Source organism: Labrus bergylta, chromosome 22 (assembly GCF_963930695.1).
Source record: "Labrus bergylta chromosome 22, fLabBer1.1, whole genome shotgun sequence".
Taxonomy (NCBI): domain Eukaryota; kingdom Metazoa; phylum Chordata; class Actinopteri; order Labriformes; family Labridae; genus Labrus; species Labrus bergylta.
The window spans coordinates 17,545,867-17,567,908 of record NC_089216.1 but is presented as its reverse complement, the minus strand read 5'-3'; the positions used below and the strand labels follow the sequence as shown (position 1 = coordinate 17,567,908).

The following is a 22,042-nucleotide window of genomic DNA, read 5'->3' as shown; positions in this document are numbered from 1 at the left end:
ATGGAAACCCTCTGTAAACATTCACTTAAATCTGCATTTTCTAATTGGAATGTAGTATTAGTTTGACCTCGTACGTACAGGTTAACAAGATAAAAACATCAAACTAACAAAATATTCCAATTAATAAGACTTAAACTAAAAAATGCACAAAGTTAGAAGAAACACCTGAAATTAAAATGTCTAAATGTTTTTGAGGACGCACCTTGTTCAGGATGTCTGCTTTGACAGCAGGGTCATTTAGATCCATAGAGGAGTTCTCTGGCTTCATCCTCAGCTTCATCACCTGCCTCTTTACTACTGCACATGAACAGAGAAGAAAAACGTCACCCTCATGATGTGTTATATTAGCTTGACTAGCTAAAACAGAGGCCTGCATAAAAGAAACGGTATCGTTTTATCTCATGAATTGAAAACACCTTTAAAAGTCACGGGGGCAAATGTGTGGAGCTCCTCTGTAACTGTATGTTTGTATTTTTTTCTGCTTGTATCCCTGAGAAATAAATTCATTTCTTTACAGTTTGACACCAGTAATTATAAAGACAATCAGTAGGATCTAATGCTCATAGCAATGTGTAACTCCTAGCGTTTAAAATGGGTACTGCAGTTCAAATTCATAACTACATTTAGGGAGAGCTATCTAACCCCCCCCCCCCCCGACTCCACTCTAGAGTGGATGCTCTCACAGGTCGCCATGTGGTGGACACTGAAGCTTCAGTGTTTATCCAGCTCTGCATGGGTCTGTAAACCTTTCTGTGTTCTAACCTCTCTCCATTTTTCAAAAGTATTTCCGATATTGATCCTAGTTTGAGCACGTTTCTGCTCGTGGAGCTTATTAGAAACATGCAGAGGCTTTTTAGGTCGGGTACAATCACTTCTATCTGAACCACTTCTCTTGCCCGCTTCCAACACCTGTTGGTTTGCTCTTTGCCTGCTAACTGTGGGGCGAGTGGCAAAACGGCCATGTGGGGGTGCCTGAAAACTGCCTACTTCTCTAGTCCATACAAATTCAGAGCATTCAGGACCAGAATCTAAAGTTAGAAGGAGGACATACTGACTGCTGCATTGTTGTCAGAGAAGCCAGCACTTCAACATAACATGTTTCCTTAATGTCTGAAAATATAACAAGGTCATTTTTTTATTTAATTCAGTAAATATCTTACATATTGGACATTTCAGTACAGTTTATTCTTTCAGTTATTCTCATTAAATGCTTAAATCTCACTCCTCCACTGAAGGTCAGTTTCACTCACCAGATGAACGGACGCTGTAGCACACAAATGGATATTTAGTTTCACAGTTTAATAACCACCATCTTCCTTAATTCTCCAAATCTGCTGCTCCACATACTTCACTCATGGGGTGTAATGTGTATCCATATCCAACCCAGTAACTGAACCACCTGAACGATGAGCCACTCCCATCAGACCAGTAAGTGTCAGGATCCCAGTACAATCCAATCCATGAATAAGTGTATTCAGGAATCAAGCTCTGGATTTTCTGGTTCTCACTGTGGTTCTTCACAGTGGCCAGGTCTCTGAAGTTCTCCCTGCAGAACCTCTGAGCACTGGACCAATTCTTTTTAACACTGACATAAACAAATTCAGGATTCTGCTGTGATCCTGCAGTTAGAGAGAGTAAAAAAAAGAGAATAATATTTTACACAAAAAACTTTAAATAATTTTATAGAGCTATATCTTGCATTATCCTTACCTCTGTTGCAAATGAATGATTCAGCATTAATGCAATTATGTCCATACCATTCCCCATTGTGAAAAAGGACGTAGCGTTTAAAATCTTAATTAATAATCCGATTACTATTTCTCCAGTTCCTATATTAAGCTCCACTGTTGTGTAGTTGTCTAACCACTTCCAGAGAAGTTTTCTGTACACACCGATCCAGACCTCTTAAGTTAATGCCAGAAGATAAAACAGTCTTGTTCAGATGCATTATTGATGAGATGGCGTCACTTGTGCAACGGTTTTTTGTGTAAGCGAATTGGTAGGGGTCCAGGGATGGCTCCACCTCCGTGCGTAGCTCCTCTGTTATGAGTCTTTCCAGTGATTTCATAACATTTGAGGTGGTAATCAGGTGTCTCAGCATCATACACCATCATCGAGGTCTGACCCAAGTGAGGTTGATCAGACCCCAGCTAGCTACTGTCTCATGGCTCTCCTCTTGAGGCCTTCTCTTCCTCATTGGTCCTAGTGCCAATGGCTCTCCGCTTCCTCTTTTAATGCCCGAGCAGGTAGGCTCTGGCCAGAGATCCAACCACCTCCGTCATGTTCAAATGCCTCTTCCAAGCAATCTACCCACAGGACTGTGAGCTCCAGCAGCACAGCTTGCTTGGTGGACTCTGATACAAGGACATGTCCTGGTTGCAAGGTTCTGGTTGTGATATGGCTGGGGAACCTCTGCTGTGGTTTAAGGTCCACCAACAGTTTCCAGTCTCTTGCTGAGGTCAGCTTGCCTACAGGTGTTCTTTGAGCTGGATTTGGCAGCTCTCCTGTGGGTCTTAGAGAATAGGGGCCTTTTCACCCACTGTACTGGAGTGGAGTGCAAGAAGATCTAAGAAGATCATAGATTGTGAAGGATTGTAATGTGTTGACGATCTGCCAAAGCAGAGAGATCGTAGAACCAGGGTTAATGTGTTTATTCTATCATGCTGCAGTTTATACTCCCACACAGACATGTCTCCCCCTCCCCGTTGTTTTCATTTTTTTCCAAACCATCACTGCGTGAGAAACAGTTACCTAATCTACATAGTTTACACAGTTATGGTTTGCATCTCGGATAACAACACAAAAAAGTCTTTCAACAAGCCCGAGAGATGTTATCATCATCTGCTGAGAGTCAGACAGAGTGGAGCTCAGACAGACAGTCAGTGATGGGAGATATTATCTCTTTTAAAATGCTGCCTGTGTTTTTCTGCTCTCTCTCTCTCTCTCTCTCTCTCTCTGGGTTTTTAGAAGTTACTAACAAGCCTCTCCACCTTAAGCTCACCTGTTGTGATGAGAAATCCTAGGATATAGGCCTACAACATTATGAAACGGAGGGAGTTGATCATATAAGCGAGGTCCGGACCTCAGTTGTTAAAAATATATATATTTTGAACAGTACAATAAATTATTTCCCTGTAATGATTCCCATGCATGCTGCTTGAAGTGATGTCAGTCAGCAGCTCTTTCTCCTCTCCTTCAGTGTGCAGCAGGCAGGTGAGCATGAGTAACCATGGTGACCGTCTGTTATGTATGAGTGAGTGAGAGAGGACGACACATGTCAAGTTTGTTAATAAAGCACATTTACAAAATTCTCAACTTGACCAAAAGCTATAAAACCAAGGTAGAGAAAGAAATGAAAATAAAATCCATATTAAAGAAGAAGAGTACCCACAAAGAAATATGAAACCCCAACAAAATGAAATGTGAGAATAAAACAAATAAGAGCAAAGATTAAATCCATAAACAGAATAATTGGTCAGGCCATTGCTTCATTTGTGTATCACGTTTACAGTTCCAGGTCTAAAAGAACAGATGAACTTGGTTCATTAACTTTAAGATTATCAAAAGTGTATTTGAAGATAAACTGGATTGTTGACTGTGTCCACAGCTGGGATGAGCAGCTGGTGTTGAATTTCTTTAGATTTGCAAATCAGTGTCAGTGATATAAGTAGAGACTGTTGTCGTATTCAGTTCACAGAGCACCACGATGGAGAAGTTCTGGCTGGGTCTCTTGTGTCTCTCAGGTCAGTAAACTCTGTTTAATTATGACTGCTTGTTTTCTTACAATCCACAATGTCTTCAGTAATTAAGTGTTTTAAGGGGTTGTCTTTATGATTATGTTGGTTGGTCTGAAAAAAATGTTGACCTTAAAAATTCAATACAAAGCGATATAAATAAATCACTGAGTGGCTTTACTTGCCAGGTGTGGTTGCATTTTTTTAACTATAAATGTTGGCTATAAGAAGCCAGTGTACATATTATTTTAGTTTGACAAGTTTATCGCCACATAAACAGAGAAACTTTGCACATTTATAGTTGTGGTAAATCAGCTTTATATCTGTTTATTTACTCTTGACTATCTGATCAGACATTAAGGAAACATGCTATGTTGAAGTGCTGGCTTCTCTGACAACAACGCAGCAGCCAGTATGTCCTCTATTAAAGTTTTGATGGATATGTTTTAACCAGAAGATTACCGTCCCTATTATTACTGTGTGCGTGCACTAAAACTTAATTCCACTCCTTCATAAATCAGCTCCCAAGTTAGGCCAATCAAAGCAAAACACCCTGGACATGCCCCTTGTTTCTTGCTCTCTTACCTGTGTAACAGATCAAATTCCAAGTGCAGTCTGACAGAGCAGAAGTAATCGAACAATGTTCCACTATTGAGCACATCCATTAGAACACAGAATTGACCTCCGTAAAAGTCGGGTTCTGCAGGGTACCAGTTCCTATAATCAGCCCCACTCCCTGTGTAGCCGTCTGACCATTTCCACTCGATTTCACTGTACAGGCCGATCCAGACAAAATGTTTATCAAGTAGAGATGGAACTGTGGAGAGAAGTTGTGAGCTTAAGGTGGAGAGGCTTGTTAGTATGTTTCTTTAGATTTGAATATCAATGTCAGTGATGTAAGTAGAGACTGTTGTCGTATTCAGTTCACAGAGCACCACGATGGAGAAGTTCTGGCTGGGTCTCTTGTGTTTCTCACCATGGTTACTCATGCTCACCTGCCTGTTCAGGTGAGCAAAGAGATTGTAGAATTAGATGATTATAATTGATGCTACACTGTCATTAATTGTATTGAAGCAGTAACTCAGCAGCACAGTTTCTTCTTTATTTCTGCATGACAGCAAAACAGCAGGTGATAAAGCTCAGGATGAAGCCAGAGGACTCCACTGTGGATCTGAATGACCCTGCTGTGAAAGCCGACATAATGAAAAAGGTGAGTCTCCAAACTTTTTTTAGTAAACTTGAATTGCTCGACCAAGTGAGTGATGGGGGAATTTCTGTCTTCATTTGTGTGTTTGTTTGTTTGACTGTCTTTCTATCTTGTTAGCCTGCCAGGTGAAACTAATGCGAGCTCGCAGCAACAATACAGATTTAAGAACATGTTTAGAAATGTGTTTCCATATGTATCTTTCAGCTCCAGGACAGGCTGAAGGAGAAAGGACTGAGTGGAGTCACCCTGAAGTGGAAAGAGCAGCCTGATGGGAAAGTTTTCCACAAGGAAGAAAAATGTTCTCAGAAAAAAAACGATGAAAACTTTAAGCTCTGCACATAAAATGTACCCGTGTTTAGCTGCACAGTAATGTGTGTTATCAATGTTGGATGATGATTCTATCTGAGACATGCATTACAATCAGTGACTAAGGCATTCAGTGAGATAAATAATTGTTTAAAAAGTGTATCGTAAGTTTGTGACCCCTTAAGTGACCCCCGAAATGTTTTTGTTCCTGTTGCTGGGAAATTAGCCCTTATCAATATCAGCATTAGTGTGTCATTAATTTGTATTGCCATGAATAGATATACCTGCTTATAGTAACAAATGGGGGAAAGGGGATACAAGATTGATTATAACATCAATCCGTTATAATCTGTGTTCTTAAAAAACTGTGTAATGTTATAAGATTTGTGTTTGTTTAGAATACTGTTTACTTTAAAGTGAATCTCTGGCTTGCATGAGGAGGAGAGACGGTAAATGAACAGCTGTTAAGATAGTACACTCATCTTGACACAATGCTCTGATTTATGTTGTGACATTAATGCTTTTTAGCTGACATCTGTCTCTGGAATTTGGGGATGTTGTGTAAGATGGAGGCACCAAGCAGGTAAACATGAGGAGAGGCTTGTTGTCCATGTGCCGGGACATTAAAGGCAGGGCACTTTTTAAGATTTTGGTTCAAATAGGTTACGCAAAATCGTCTTATTTTGAAATTCAACTGAAATTTGTGGACTTCCTGTACATTTTAGAGTATGGTCATAATGTAATGTGACGTTCAAGCCGTCAAAAATGCGCTCAAAGAGACCCAGAAAATAGGGAAAAAAACAATTCCTTGCATTACAATAGGGTCCTACGCACTTGTCAGTGCTTCGGGCCCTAATTATTTCCCTGTAATGATTCCCATGCATGCTGCTTGAAGTGATGTCAGTCAGCAGCTCTTTCTCCTCTCCTTCAGTGTGCAGCAGGCAGGTGAGCATGAGTAACCATGGTGACTGTCTGTCTGTCAGTCAATGATGTCCCGCCCCCTCTATGAATAAAACTCTTCTTTCCATAAAACTTGCTTTGACCATGTGTGACAGAATAATCATATTCTGCATTATGTTTGAAGTCTACATGTTTTCAAATTTTCATCACTGTATAAAAATATACCTGATGAACACTCAAATAGATTTAAAATCACAAAAGAGGACACACTAAATTGTAGTTTTTGAGGGCAAGACATTTTTGTTGATGAATGTTCTGGGGGAGACCTCCAGACCCCATCAACAAAGACACCTTTCAAATAGACTAAACTTATTAGCACAGTTTGTGTGCATTGAAATGCATTATACAGGGAAACAGGTGTGGTTGAACCGTTAAGTAACTTGCAAAGAAATCTATAAGATCAGTATGAAAAAATAATCTTTTTAAAATGTGAGCGTGATGTTACCATGAAAAAATCATATTTTTTTCTATATTTCCCACCATTACTTTCTTTTATTCTGTTCGCAGGTACAGCCAAATTGCAAATGTGGGTATACTTCTTATAGGCTGGTAAGAAGACAAACCTTCACTCGAAACTGTCAGATTTACATTTCTCCAGCCTCAGCAAATCATATTTCCTTTCCAGCTTACAACATACATTTGGCTCCTATACAAATATAGATCTGCTGCTATGAGGTGCCTTGCACATATGTATTACAGCTTCACAGCTCTAAATGAAGAATTACCATAAAATGGTACACAGATTAGGGGTGCAAACGAGTACTAGGGTACTCGAAAAAAATGTAATTGATAATCGTTTTGTAGTCCACATTTTTGTAAATGTTTCTTGTTGCATTGTAGGTTCTAGGATAGGCCTAATTCAAAACAGAAAAAAACGAATGTTCAGTTCAAATTGTCTTTTTAGTCCACAGAAAAAGAAGGACTTTCTCTTTGCGATTACGGCTTTACCCCGCCAAACCAATGATGTTTGATCATCCAGGACAGAGCAGCATAACTAGATAATACTATATTTTGGAATTTTAGATGATTATTCTTTTAATAACTACAAAACGGAACAACCTCATAGGGAGAAATAGCTCATAGCGAGCGAGATTGAGCGAGTGTGTCATTACGCACAGAGGAGAAAGATGACACACTTAAATCGTTCACCTGTTCTATTGTAACTTCATTTACCTGAGTAAAGTGTGCTCTACACTGCAGACTGTAGTCTTTGTTAACACAATGTTGCTATCAAAACAGCTTCAACGTGCGATGAGTGCGCATTGATGTCTGCGTGTCCGCTCGCCACACTCACTGCTCTAATTATAATAGAAGTGTTAAAACAGTCATAAGATAGGTCTGTGTGAATTTTTATTTGAGGTTTGCTGTCTGTTGAAGGAAGAAATGTCCTAATTTGAACATTAATACAATCAATTATTAAAATCCCGAAGATTCAAATTAATCAATAGATACAGTCGGCATCGCGTCAAAGTTGGGGGCGGGGCCTCCCGTGGGGGAAAAGAATCACGGAAAAAAAAAGAACTAAAAGACGATTACTCGAGTACTCACTTTAACAATGGGAAGATTAGAGAGAACTGATGAGAGAAGATTTTGCATTTCTGCACCCCTAACACAGATATAACATTACTGAAGTGAATGAATTCATGACAATTTGTAATAACATTCAGTCAGACCACAGAGTCGCGCTCTGCTATCATGAAAGTGTTTTTGATGGCAGCAGATTTCATGCAAGCCCTCATCAGCTGAAGGCCAGCTGATTTACTTAAATTCATCCCATTGCATTTGAAACCCTCGTCCAGTCCAGTCCCTCCTTTCATACTGTGTCTGACTGAATCAATGCCATGCTGTTGTCATTGATGCCTGCTCTCCCTGCCTTAGGCTTTCCTTGTATGCACATAAAGGGCAGGAATGTGTGCTGTGCCTACCAGATGTTTTCCACGTATGCACTTGGAAGGGCATGATGTCCCATTACAGAGCCATACCGCCAAATATTAATAATTGCAAATAAAGTATTTTCCTAAGTGGTCCTGACTGAATTGAGCTGATATAGACACAAGAGGGCAGTGTTGCACTTGGATTACCTCTCAGCTTTTAAATAAATGGTTTCCCTGCATTGTAGTAAACAACACATTTTCATGCAGTCATTAAACATAAAAAGAATAAAAACATTTATATAAATATCCAAGGTCTATGAAGAATCTTAAATAATATTTTGGATTATATTCATGAAAGTGTCCAACGACTAAAAAACACATTTTAGTCCTTAATCTTAACATAAAGCCAATGCGGAAGTTAAAAAAAACTGCAGTTTCTCGAGGGTCGCCTTGAGGCCGGCACCAAAAGACCCGAAAGTAACATACACAGACAGCATTTCCAGGATGGTGACTACCTGTCGGGGGGCTTCCAAAGCCCCCTTCAGTAACCAATTGGTGTTGCACTCAGGCCTCGTCCAATATTGTTTACAGCCTTTTGGAAAATAACATTTTACTATCAAACTTCCATGACAGTCTACAGGATGGATTCAAGGTTCTGGTTGAGCTCTTCATACAGTGATTAAAGGGAACTCGGTGAGGAATTGGCCACAGATCCAGAGTCTGCGCGAAAAATGCGGCTGTTTGCTTTCATATATACCCTAAATCCCCTTATCGCTGGAGTTTTTTCAGGAGATTTCCGTATGTGTGAAAAAGGTTCAATATTGATCCTAGTTTGAGCACCTGCCCGCCTTCATTGCTGTGACACCTGTTGGTTTGCCGTTTGCCTGCTAACTGAGGGACGAGGGGCAAAATGTATGTTTTGGGGTGCCTTAAAACCACCTACTTCTCTGGTTAAAACAAATCCAGAGCATTCAGGAACAGAATCTAAAGTTAGAAGGAGGACATACTGGCTGCTGCATTGTTGTCAGAGAAGCCAGCACTTCAACATAACATGTTTCCTTAATGTCTGAAAATACAACAAGGTCATTTTTTGATTTAATTCAGTAAATATCTTACATATTGGACATTTCAGTACGGTTTAATTAATTTAATTGGTTATTCTCATTAAATGCTTAAATCTCACTCCTCCACTGAAGGTCAGTTTCACTCACCAGATGAACGGACGCTGTAGCACACAAATGGACATTTAGTTTCACAGTTTAATAACCTCCATCTTCCTGAATTCTCCAAATCTGCTGCTCCACATACTTCACTCATGGGGTGTACTGTGTATATACTGGAGAGCCAAAATCCTAGCAGACGGAAGTCCCGTCGCCTACTCAAGACAGGCAACGTTGCCGGTAGCCGGGCAGCAAAGCTACCGCTCAACAAGACCTAATTTCTCAAACTTGTGTGTTTTCCCCCCTTCTTGTTGTAGCGCGTTTCAGCCTTTGCATTTGTTGTGGTAGTTTGCATTTGCTTTTGAATGTGCAGCATTTCTATATATGCTGTAAGTTTTTCTATATGTATGTCGTTTCATCAGTTGCTGAGCGTTTGACCCCTACCGGCCACCGTACTTTTCTCATATTTTAAGTAAAGGTAAACGATCTCAGTTTAATGGCTGAATGAAGATTTATTTAGGTAATTTTCTACTATTCGCATTTGGAAGTATGGTGAATTGTGTACCTATGTTGTTTGTGGATTCTGTACAAAATGCTGTAACATGCTGTCATGCAGAGAAAATACAAGTCAGAAAAAATACATCTATTTTGAATATCAGCAAATAAATTATGCTGAGAGAAGCTGCACTGAGCAGAAGCACTGTCGTCTTCCTCATCTTTCTCCTGTTTACACAGGAACCTTATTTGTTTATGGGTTCTCCAGCCTGAGACCTGTAATACTATCCCAGTATCTGAAAAAGGAGCCACTCCCATCAGACCAGTAAATGTCAGGACATGTACAATCCAATCCATTCCTCAACATTATTAGCAGGAATCAAGCTCCGGATTTTCTGGTTCTCACTGTGGTTCTTCACAGTGGCCAGGTCTCTGAAGTTCTCCCTGCAGAACCTCTGAGCACTGGACCAATTCTTTGCATCAATGACATAAACAAATTCAGGATTCTGCTGTGATCCTGCTGTTAGAGAGAGTAAAAAAAAGAGAATGATATTTTTCACAAATAACTGTAATAAGCCTTTAAAGAGCTATGTCTTGCATAATCTTTACCTCTGTAGCAAATGAATGATTCAGCATTAGAGTAAGGATTTTCATACCATTCCAAATTTATGGAAATTCAACACACGCTCGATGTCTCTGTAACAAAGCCCAACTTGATGATGTTGAGAAAAGTTTGCATCATTGCATTTAAAGAGACACACACACCAAAACGGAGCGTTCTGAGAGAGCTGGTTTATACAGGGACACAAATCTCCTCTGGTGCTTGATTCATCATTAAGTGTACCCAGCTCAGTTGTTGTTCCATTTTTTCAGTTGAATTTAAGTGCAAAAGCTCAACACCATAAACCCAACGTCAACAGCAGTGATTATTAAACACAAAAGTAGAAATGTAACTTTTGCGCAACGCACGAGAACAGCAAACGGGACCCTGTGCTGCCTCAACTCGCCAGCAAGGAGATGCACTCTTGCGCGGAGCAACATATTACACAATGAACGGGCTTGACAGCGGCACACAGCGTCCACTGCGTCCTGTCTGAAAGGCCCGCCAGAGGGATTTCTATCACACAAAGCAATCTCGATCATTAGAATCCTAGTCAGTCCACGTCACGTCCGGTTGAGTGTACGCTGGCGCGTTTAGCTGCCGCTGCTCTCCGGTTCCTCTGACTGTTTTGCTGATCTACAGACCTTTTTGCATTTGTTGTATTCTTCCCTGGACATACTTCCAAATGATCAGATTACCCGGTGAGTTAATTTGGATTGGTAGCCTATTAGCTTACCTGTTGCGTGCAGGGCTCCCACTCCTCACCTGGGCTGCTTCTGCTGCCGGAGCCCTTATCCAGTCCATCATCGGCAACAACAATGTGGATTAATAAAATGTTTGTATGGTCCGTGCTCGTCTGGACTGCCCTGTCGTTGGTCCTCAACCCAACGGCAGCGGTACTCCATTACACAGCCGCTGAGCTCCTGCAACTACGCTTCCACCTGTCCGATCCTCCACCGGCTTTGCATCTCTACCTGGACATCGCTCGTCATGCCCGTCGGAAATATAGCCACCGTGGTTCCCGACGGGGCTTTCAAATTGACGACTCCACACCAATACAATCCATCTGGTCCTCATCTCGCCAACCCCGAAGAAACTCCAGCCGGAAAGTTGACCACACTGTCCTAGCCAGCCTAGCCAGGTCGGCTAACGTCAGGGTCAAACACGACCACAACGATGTCAACTTCGGATTATTTAACACCCGCTCTCTTACCAGCAAAGGTCCTCTCCTCCAGGAGCTCCTGGTTGACCGTAAGATTGATTTTTTGTGTTTAACCGAAACATGGCAACAACCTAATGACTTTTCACAGCTGAATGAATGTACCCCTCCAGGGTTTGTTTACATCTGTCAACCCCGTGCCTCTGGCAGAGGGGGAGGTCTCGCGATAGTTTACCGCGAGAATTGGAAAGTGTCGCCTGTTTCTGTCCCTGTTCAGTTGTCTTTTGAATCTATTGCCTTACAACTGAATGGGCCTACACCTACCATAGTGGCCACTGTCTATCGTCCACCAAAGCCCAATACTGATTTCCTGAATGAATTTGCTTCATTTTTAACTCATCTGTGCTCACTCTCCCCTAACATAATATTGCTGGGAGATTTTAATATACATATGGATAAAACTAACAATGCCTTGACGAAGGACTTTACATCCTGCCTTGACAGCTTTGGATTGCAGCAACATATTGATTTTCCTACACACTCCAAAGGACATATCTTGGACTTAATCTGCTGCTCTGGTGTCACTCCTCTTGACTGCGCTGCAGATGTCCTTCCCATTTCTGATCACATGTTAATATCTTTCAATGTCAAACTTACACTATCCAAAAAATATCTACCACGGGTCATTTCATATCGCAACATCAAGGACATTAACTTAACTGCTCTCTAGTGGCATTGACAACCTCCCCAGCATAAACTGTTTATCCACCCCCGATGAACTGGTTTCTCATTACAATGATGGTCTTCATAGCCTCTTAAATACCCTGGCTCCTTTAAAAACCCGGACTGTTTCATTCACCCACTCTGCTCCATGGTTTACACCTGAACTTCGCCTACTTAAAACAAAAGGTCGTCGCCTGGAACGTCTCTACAAGAAAACTGGACTTCTTATTCACAGAGAAATGTACAGTAACCACATTCTCCACTACAAGGACAGTCTCTCTACAGTTAAATCAACTCACTACGCAGGTATCATTAGCTCAGGTGAAGGGAATACAAGGACACTATTCTCCATCGTCAACAACATTCTACGACCACCGGACTCTCTCGCCTCTCATCTGTTTTCCACCGCCTATTGTAACTCTTTAATGTCATTTTTCACTGCTAAAGTAGACAAGATTCACCAGCAACTGACTCCTAACATCTCATCTCTCCCAGTCTTCTTACCTCCTCTCTCTCACTCACTTTCAAGTTTCAAACTTCCTTCTGTTGCTGAAATATCTGACCTCATTCAGAAATCAAAACCATCTACCTGTCCATCAGACCCTCTCCCTACTGTCCTAGTAAAAGCCTGCCTACCCCCTCTGTCTTCCCTAATAATGGTCATCATACATTCCTCCCTCACCTCTGGTCTTGTTCCCATTTCTTTCAAGTCAGCTTCAATAACCCCTATACTTAAGAAACCTGCTGCAGACCCAAATGACTTCAACAACTTCCGTCCTATCTCTAATCTACCCTTCCTATCCAAAATACTTGAAAAAACAGTTGCATCTCAGGTTCACACTCATTTGTCTGACAATAACCTCTATGAACAGTTCCAGTCTGGTTTCCGCCCCCTCCATAGCACAGAGACAGCATTGGTAAAAATCACCAACGACCTCCTCATGGCAGCTGATTCCGGACTTCTAACCATCCTCATCCTCCTTGATCTAAGTGCAGCCTTCGACACCATCTCCCATCACACACTCCTTGACAGACTTGCCTCCATCGGAATCACTGACACACCCTTGCACTGGTTTTCATCCTATCTCTCTGGTCGTACTCAGTTCACTCAACTCGGAACCTTCAAATCCCAACCATTTCCAGTCACCACCGGTGTTCCTCAGGGTTCTGTCCTGGGCCCCCTTCTGTTCATCATCTATCTCCTTCCTCTTGGCCATATCTTCCGTAAGTATAACATCCAGTTCCATTGCTATGCGGATGACACCCAGCTCTATCTGTCCACCAAACCCACTTGCTCCCTCCCGCCCACTTCCCTGACAGATTGCCTGCAAGAAATCAAATCCTGGTTCACCTGCAACTTCCTCAAATTAAACAGTGACAAAACCGAGCTTCTCCTCATCGGCACCAAATCAACAATCTCCAAACTTGACAGTTTTTCACTGGCTATTGACCACTCCTCAGTTTCCCCTTCCCCTCAGGTTAAGAGTCTGGGTGTCATCCTTGACAGCTCACTATCATTCCAAGCTCACATCAATAACGTCACCCGGTCTGCTTATTTCCATCTACGTAACATTAATCGCCTCCGCCCATCCCTCACTCCCAGCAGTACTGCCATCCTCGTCAACACCCTGGTTACATCCCGCATTGACTACTGCAACTCCCTTCTCTTTGGTCTCCCTCTCAAGTCCATCCACAAACTTCAACTGGTCCAGAATTCTGCCGCTCGCATCATCACCAGAACGCCCTCTGTTAATCACATCACCCCTGTCCTACAGCAGCTTCATTGGCTCCCGGTTAAACATCGCATCACCTTCAAAATTCTGCTCCTCACCTTCAAGGCCATCCACAACCTTGCTCCGCTTTACATCTCTGAACTCCTGCACATCAACATACCTACCCGCACTCTCAGGTCTTCTTCTTCCATTCAACTCACTGCACCACCCGCCCCCCTGTCCACCATGGGGTCCAGGGCCTTCAGCCGCTCTGCCCCCCACCTCTGGAACTCCCTCCCACCACAAATCCGTAATATCGACACTCTCTCCATTTTCAAAACTCATCTCAAAACACATCTTTTTAAACTGGCATATTCAGTCTGATCATTCTCCACCCGTTCTCATAACTCCTTTACATCCTGTACATTTGTGTTTTTAATGTTAATTCTACCGTTGTGTTGTTACTTTGTTGTTTTTTTTATCTCTGCTCTGTAAGGTGACCTTGAGAGCTTTGAAAGGCGCCTTTAAATAAAATGTATTATTATTATTATTATTTCACAACAAAAATAATAAAAGTTTTGCATAAATGCAATGGATACCAAATGCTGTTTTCAGAGTATCAAAAGAAGCATGTGCTTTTTAAATGTATCTTCAGGACGGATTAATAACTGCAAAGACATAATAGTAGAAAACCTGAAAGTCCAACCATCCGTGGTGAGTGAGATGCATTTTGTCTTTTTGTAGCGATCTGGAAATAGTGTTTGATTAAAGTCCTTCTGAGTCCTTCATTGTCGATCACAGAAAATGGCCGTTGATCTTTGCTGATATATTCAGTGATACAACTTGTGATCTCTTAGACTTGTCCACTGTTATGGGGAAGTGAGGCTGTAATCGCTTCCATTAGAGCAGTGGTTCTCAACTCATCGAGCCTCAGGACCCACCACCAACTCCTACCTGAAAAATCACCATCAAAATGTCTGATATTTTTTAATCAATCAGATTTATTGAATGAAAGATTGGGCAGTGTACATCTAACGGAAGCAAGAAACTGAACAAAACTAACACATTTTAAAAAGCATTTGACAGATTGTTTGAGACAAGGTTTTTTCCAAGCACATGCACACGACCCAATGAAAACATTTCCGCGACACACTTTTGGGCCCCGACCCAGCAGTTGAGAACTACTTCTTTCGAGTGACTTGGCCTGGCTGGACTTTTTTCTGCGCATCTTCTTGAATTTTTGCTGGATGACTATTTGACAAGTAGCTTCTCATATTACTTGTATTTCCCAACGTGTAGGTCACAGCAGTCTGGCAGTGTCTGTATATTGTTTAGTTTTTTTGTCATTTCTTGTCCTGTTGAAATGAAAAGGCTTCCACACATCGTATTTAAAAGCCGCTGTAGCATCCACAAGTTCAAAATCGTTTTTATGTTCTCCCTCGATGTACTAGATCTTAGGCAGTAAGCGGTCATGCATGGAGATGGTCTCTGTAGTTCCCACTTCCCTCCGCTCTGCTCCACAGTGTCTGAAACAAAACTACACTTTTTGCCCAGAAGACTTATCGATTCATACCGTCACAGCAAGTCCATGACCATATTGAGACACTTTTAATCTTGTGATATCGTCAAGTTGATGATAGTCTTTGACCCCAGTTTACAGAAAAGTAGAAAAATGTATCTAATGTTTGTATTTTTACATAACAAATATTAGTTTTCAGCACCACCCTGTTGATTTACACCTTTAAATATTTGTCTAGAAAGGGGAAACATCAGGTGAAGGGGTCTGGGGATCTTCTCAGATTTTTTAGCAACAAAGATTTCATTCACTGCATTGTGCTCGATTTTATGCACAAATTTATGTTCTTGTGATTTTGTCTTGTGTACTCTTTTGTGTCCCTTCTGTAATCTCATTTGGTGTTAGGACACATTATCACATGTTAAATACATTTATTTTGATACTTTTATTTTGTATGTACATTGTTTGTTGGATGTATGATTTTACTGCTGCCTGAAAAACAAATTACCCTCTCACAGCGACAAGAAAGACAACCTTGTACCGTGAACCAGAGGTAAGCCATGATTTGACTGTCTGTGATTTGCATATTCATTTGCATAATTCTTTTTGCATTTTATCAAAAATAAAAACAGCGATGGTTTGAGAATAACATGCAGAACTTCCAGGTTATACCGGTTTTGAGGATAATATGTATTTAGGATTATTCCAAGAAATGACTTAAAAAAGCAACATGTGTCCTTGGGCAAGACACTTAACCCCAATTTTCTCCCGCTGCTTCAAAGGCATCGTATGAAAGGGATTAGTTACTTCTGATGGTCTCACTACATAGAAACCTCTGCCATCAGTGTGAATGGGTGTGATTGAATCTACTTACTTGGTCCATTACATTTCTCCTGACACAATGAAAGTAATAATACTCTGTCAACAATTTCAATCAAAGGGAAATTCATGCAAACATCGAAGTCAGATGCAAACTATAGGCTCTGTTTTTCTTTGTAAGCAGAGCAGAACAACCGCACATAAACAATCCCTTACATCAGACTTTCTTTTATTTATTTAATGTTTTTTATACACTTATGTATGAGTGAGAGAGGACGACACATGTCAAGTTTGTTAATAAAGCACATTTACAAAATTCTAAACTTGACCAAAGTGCTATAAAACCAAGGTAGAGAAAGAAATGAAAATAAAATCCATATTAAAGAAGAAGAGTACCCACAAAGAAATATGAAACCCCAACAAAATGAAATGTGAGAATAAAACAAATAAGAGCAAAGATTAAATCCATAAACAGAATAATTGTAAAATATTTGCTGGACAACATAAAATACCAGATAGATACGAGGAGTCGAGTAAACTTGAATTGAAGGCCATCGAGAAGAAATGTTTTAAGAAGTGATTAAAAAAGATACCAATCAACTGAGCAGATCGTATGTGGATGGGAGGACTGTTCCAAAGCTTTGTGGCAGCCAATGCAAAGGGCTCCATCGCCTCTGTTTTTGAGACTTGATTTCAGGACTTCCAGGAGCAGTTGTTTTTGTTGGCAGTCACATGGTGACTTGTAAATCTCTTTCTTTGTCTCATGCACAAATGAGCTGAATGAAATGAGAGCATCACAGCCTGGTTTGAGAGGGAAAATGATGGTCAAGGTACATGATCTTAATAAGCTACTTTATAAGGGCCAAACTAAGCATGGCATGTACTTTGACCACACCAAAGCTTCAGTGTTTAGCCATCTGTTCATTGGTCTTGAAACATTTATGCATTCTCATCACTTCCATCGCTGCAACACCTGTTGGTTTGACCTGATAACTGCTCTCATATCTGGCAAAACGAGGGGCATCGAAAACGACCCTGTGGGGTGCCTTAAAATGGCCTACCTTCTCTGGTCAAAACAAATTCAGAGCATTCAGGACCAGAATCTAAACTAAGGAGGACATATTGTTGTCAGAGAAGCCAGCACTTCAACATAGCATGTTTCTTTAATGTCTGAACATATAGTAAGGTCACTTTATCGTTTCAGTCAGTAGGTATCTTGCAGATTTGTCTTTGAATGTTAAAATAAAGTTGATAAATTCTACAAGTGGGAACGCTGAGGAAAGTAAGCAGAACAAGTGGCAAAGTATCTATAAATCAAGTCATAACTTTACAACCAGGCCATTGGTTAGTTTGTGACATTTTATCACATTTACCGATCCAGGTCTAAAAGAACAGATGAACTTGGTTCATTAACTTTAAGATTATCAAAAGTGTATTTGAAGATAAACTGGATTGTTGACTGTGTCCACAGCTGGGATGAGGAGCTGGGGTTGAATTTCATTAGATTTGCAAATCAATGTCAGTGGTATAAGTAGAGACTGTTGTCATATTCAGTTCACAGAGCACCACGATGGAGAAGTTCTGGCTGGGTCTCTTGTGTCTCTCAGGTCAGTAAACTCTGTTTAATTATGACTGCTTGTTTTCTTACAATCCACAATGTCTTCAGTAATTAAGTGTTTTAAGGGGTTGTCTTTATGATTATGTTGGTTGGTCTGAAAAAAATGTTAACCTTAAAAATTCAATAAAAAGCAATATATAAAATAGAATAATATAATAAAAGGCAGTGTACATATTATTTTTAATTTTGTTCGACAGGTGCATCTCCACATAAACAGAGAGACTTTGCACATTAATAGTTTGGTAAAGCAGCTTTATATAAATCATTTTGTAGGTGCAGCTAGGCCTGGGCGATATGACAAATAATTTTATAACGATAAAAAATGTCATATCAGTTGATATCGATAATTATCACGATAATTGTCAATCATTATTTCTTTCAAATTTAAAATCTGATTTGAAAGTTGAAGAAACCAGATGGTTAATTATGGTTTAATTATTCTTTATTGTTGGGGAGCTGGAAATACTGATACGACAGTTTGCTGCTGGGGAGTGGCACTTACTGGCCCGCTGCTTACTGAGGGTCCACACCATAGACTGTTTATTTTATTTACAATACGGTCCATACTAACACTCGTTTGGGATGTTTGGTCATTTCTTTCCTTCGGTGTGTTATAGCGGGTCAGGTTTGTGGTGTCGCTGTTTTAGCTGCACTTGTCTTCGGCACAGTTAACAGAGCACTTTACTCTGTTTTTTGTCGGTCTGTAAACTATCCAAACTGTCTCTAAACTCCGGAAGTTGAGCGGCCTTTCTTGTCGACGATGTTTTCTCCTGCTCTGAGCCGCTACACTCAGCGTTTTCTTCAGGGTCTCTATCGCTTATTTCAGCTGTGTTTTCATTCCACTCCTAACATCTGTAAGCCCGCCTACGTCCCTATCCCTACAACATGATTGGCTGTTCATCGTTTTTTTCTTCTTCTCTTTAATATCGGGAAATTTTTTCTTGCATTTTTCATATTTATATTGACAAAAATTATATCGCAATAATTATCGTTATCGTTTTATCGCCTAGGTGCAGCAAAGCACCTGTTTATTTACTCTTTACTGTATGTGTGTTCTCCTCACAGGCTGAAACATCTCCTCATGCCTTCCCTCTCAGTACCACTATGTAGCTGAGCCTATGACTTGGACTGAAGCTCAGACCTACTGCAGAGAGACGTACACAGACCTTGCCACTGTTGAAAACATTGAAGAAATGAAACAACTTCTCTCCACAGTTCCATCTCTGCTTGATGAACATTTTGTCTGGATCGGCCTGTACAGTAAAATCGAGTGGAAATGGTCAGACGGCTACACAGGGAGTGGGGCTGATTATAGGAACTGGTACCCTGCAGAACCCGACTTTTACGGAGGTCAATTCTGTGTTGGAATGAATGTGTTCAATAGTGGAACATTGTTCGATTACTTCTGCTCTGTCAGACGTAATTTGATCTGTTACACAGGTAAGAGAGCAAGAAACAAGGGGCATGTCCAGGGTGTTTTGCTTTGATTGGCCTAACTTGGGAGCTGATTTATGAAGGAGTGGAATTAAGTTTTAGTGCATGCACACAGTAATAATAGGGACGGTAATCTTCTGGTTAAAACATATCCATCAAAACTTTAATAGAGGACATACTGGCTGCTGCGTTGTTGTCAGAGAAGCCAGCACTTCAACATAGCATGTTTCCTTAATGTCTGATCAGATAGTAAGGTCATTTAACGATTTAATTCATTATATATCTCACATATTGTTCTTTCAAAGAGGTTTATTGAACATTTTACTTGGATCAATCATTTCCTTTTTTTTCTAACTCTAACTGCAGGGACACAACAGGATCCTGAGTTTGTCTTTGTCAATGAAAGCATGTCTTGGTCCATTGCTCAGAAGCACTGCAGGGAGAACTTCATAGACCTGGCCACTGTGAGGAACTTCAATGACACAGAGAAGTTCCTGAGCTGGGTGCCAGAAGGAAACGGGGTATGGACTGGTTTGTACAGAGATCCTGACATTAACTGGTCTAATGGGAGTCCCTCCACATACACATGCTGGAAACGCAGTCCAACTCCATTAGGCTCCATGAGCGTGGCTTGTGGAGCTGCAGAGATGCCAACATCAGGAAAATGGATTTTGTCTGACTGCGAAACTAAACTCCCGTTCGTTTGCTACAGCCCTCCATGTAAGTGATAAACTGACTTTCACTTGAACAAAGAGATTGTAGAATTAGATGATTATAATTGATGCTACACTGTCATTAATTGTATTGAAGCAGTAACTCAGCAGCACAGTTTCTTCTTTATTTCTGCATGACAGCAAAACAGCAGGTGATGAAGCTCAGGATGAAGCCAGAGGACTCCACTGTGGATCTGAATGACCCTGCTGTGAAAGCCGACATAATGAAAAAGGTGAGTCTCCAAACTTTTTTTAGTAAACTTGAATTGCTCGACCAAGTGAGTGATGGGGGAATTTCTGTCTTCATTTGTGTGTTTGTTTGTTTGACTGTCTTTCTATCTTGTTAGCCTGCCAGGTGAAACTAATGCGAGCTCGCAGCAACAATACAGATTTAAGAACATGTTTAGAAATGTGTTTCCATATGTATCTTTCAGCTCCAGGACAGGCTGAAGGAGAAAGGACTGAGTGGAGTCACCCTGAAGTGGAAAGAGCAGCCTGATGGGAAAGTTTTCCACAAGGAAGAAAAATGTTCTCAAAAGAAAAACGATTAAAACTTTAAGCTCTGCACATGAAATGTACCCGTGTTTAGCTGCACAGTAATGTGTGTTATCAATGTTGGATGATGATTCTATCTGAGACATGCATTACAATCAGTGACTAAGGCATTCAGTGAGATAAATAATTGTTTTAAAAGTGTATCGTAAGTTTGTGACCCCTTAAGTGACCCCTGAAATGTTTTTGTTCCTGTTGCTGGGAAATTAGCCCTTATCAATATCAGCATTAGTGTGTCATTAATTTGTATTGCCATGAATAGATATACGTACCTGCTTATAGTAACAAATGGGGGAAAGGGGATACAAGATTGATTATAACATCAATCCGTTATAATCTGTGTTCTTAAAAAACTGTGTAATGTTATAAGATTTGTGTTTGTTTAGAATACTGTTTACTTTAAAGTGAATCTCTGGCTTGCATGAGGAGGAGAGACGGTAAATGAACAGCTGTTAAGATAGTACACTCATCTTGACACAATGCTCTGATTTATGTTGTGACATTAATGCTTTTTAGCTGACATCTGTCTCTGGAATTTGGGGATGTTGTGTAAGATGGAGGCACCAAGCAGGTAAACATGAGGAGAGGCTTGTTGTCCATGTGCCGGGACATTAAAGGCAGGGCACTTTTTAAGATTTTGGTTCAAATAGGTTGCGCAAAATCGTCTTATTTTGAAATTCAACTGAAATTTGTGGACTTCCTGTACATTTTAGAGTATGGTCATAATGTAATGTGACGTTCAAGCCGTCAAAAATGCGCTCAAAGAGACCCAGAAAATAGGGAAAAAACAATTCCTTGCATTACAATAGGGTCCTACGCACTTGTCAGTGCTTCGGGCCCTAATTATTTCCCTGTAATGATTCCCATGCATGCTGCTTGAAGTGATGTCAGTCAGCAGCTCTTTCTCCTCTCCTTCAGTGTGCAGCAGGCAGGTGAGCATGAGTAACCATGGTGACTGTCTGTCTGTCAGTCAATGATGTCCCGCCCCCTCTATGAATAAAACTCTTCTTTCCATAAAACTTGCTTTGACCATGTGTGACAGAATAATCATATTCTGCATTATGTTTGAAGTCTACATGTTTTCAAATTTTCATCACTGTATAAAAATATACCTGATGAACACTCAAATAGATTTAAAATCACAAAAGAGGACACACTAAATTGTAGTTTTTGAGGGCAAGACATTTTTGTTGATGAATGTTCTGGGGGAGACCTCCAGACCCCATCAACAAAGACACCTTTCAAATAGACTAAACTTATTAGCACAGTTTGTGTGCATTGAAATGCATTATACAGGGAAACAGGTGTGGTTGAACCGTTAAGTAACTTGCAAAGAAATCTATAAGATCAGTATGAAAAAATAATCTTTTTAAAATGTGAGCGTGATGTTACCATGAAAAAATCATATTTTTTTCTATATTTCCCACCATTACTTTCTTTTATTCTGTTCGCAGGTACA

General features: G+C 40.6%; 1 protein-coding gene across 1 annotated transcript; it reads left to right on the top strand.

Annotated features, from left to right (window-relative positions):
• Positions 1-18,956: 18,956 nt before the first annotated feature.
• LOC136177430 (putative C-type lectin domain family 20 member A) lies at positions 18,957-21,590 on the top strand. The gene is made up of 4 exons (XM_065950639.1): positions 18,957-19,324; positions 19,685-20,038; positions 20,173-20,264; positions 20,466-21,590. The coding sequence occupies exons 1-4, from the start codon at positions 19,003-19,005 to the stop codon at positions 20,580-20,582; spliced, it is 885 nt and encodes a 294-aa protein (XP_065806711.1). The 5' UTR covers positions 18,957-19,002; the 3' UTR covers positions 20,583-21,590.
• Positions 21,591-22,042: the final 452 nt, after the last annotated feature.

Coding starts and splice junctions, on each gene's coding strand:
- LOC136177430 (XM_065950639.1), top strand. CDS start 19,003: ATGACTTGGACTGAAGCTCAGACCTACTGCAGAGAGACGTACACAGAC. Junction 20,039..20,172: donor CGTTTGCTACAGCCCTCCAT/GTAAGTGATAAA, acceptor TCTGCATGACAG/CAAAACAGCAGGTGATGAAG. Junction 20,265..20,465: donor AAGCCGACATAATGAAAAAG/GTGAGTCTCCAA, acceptor TGTATCTTTCAG/CTCCAGGACAGGCTGAAGGA.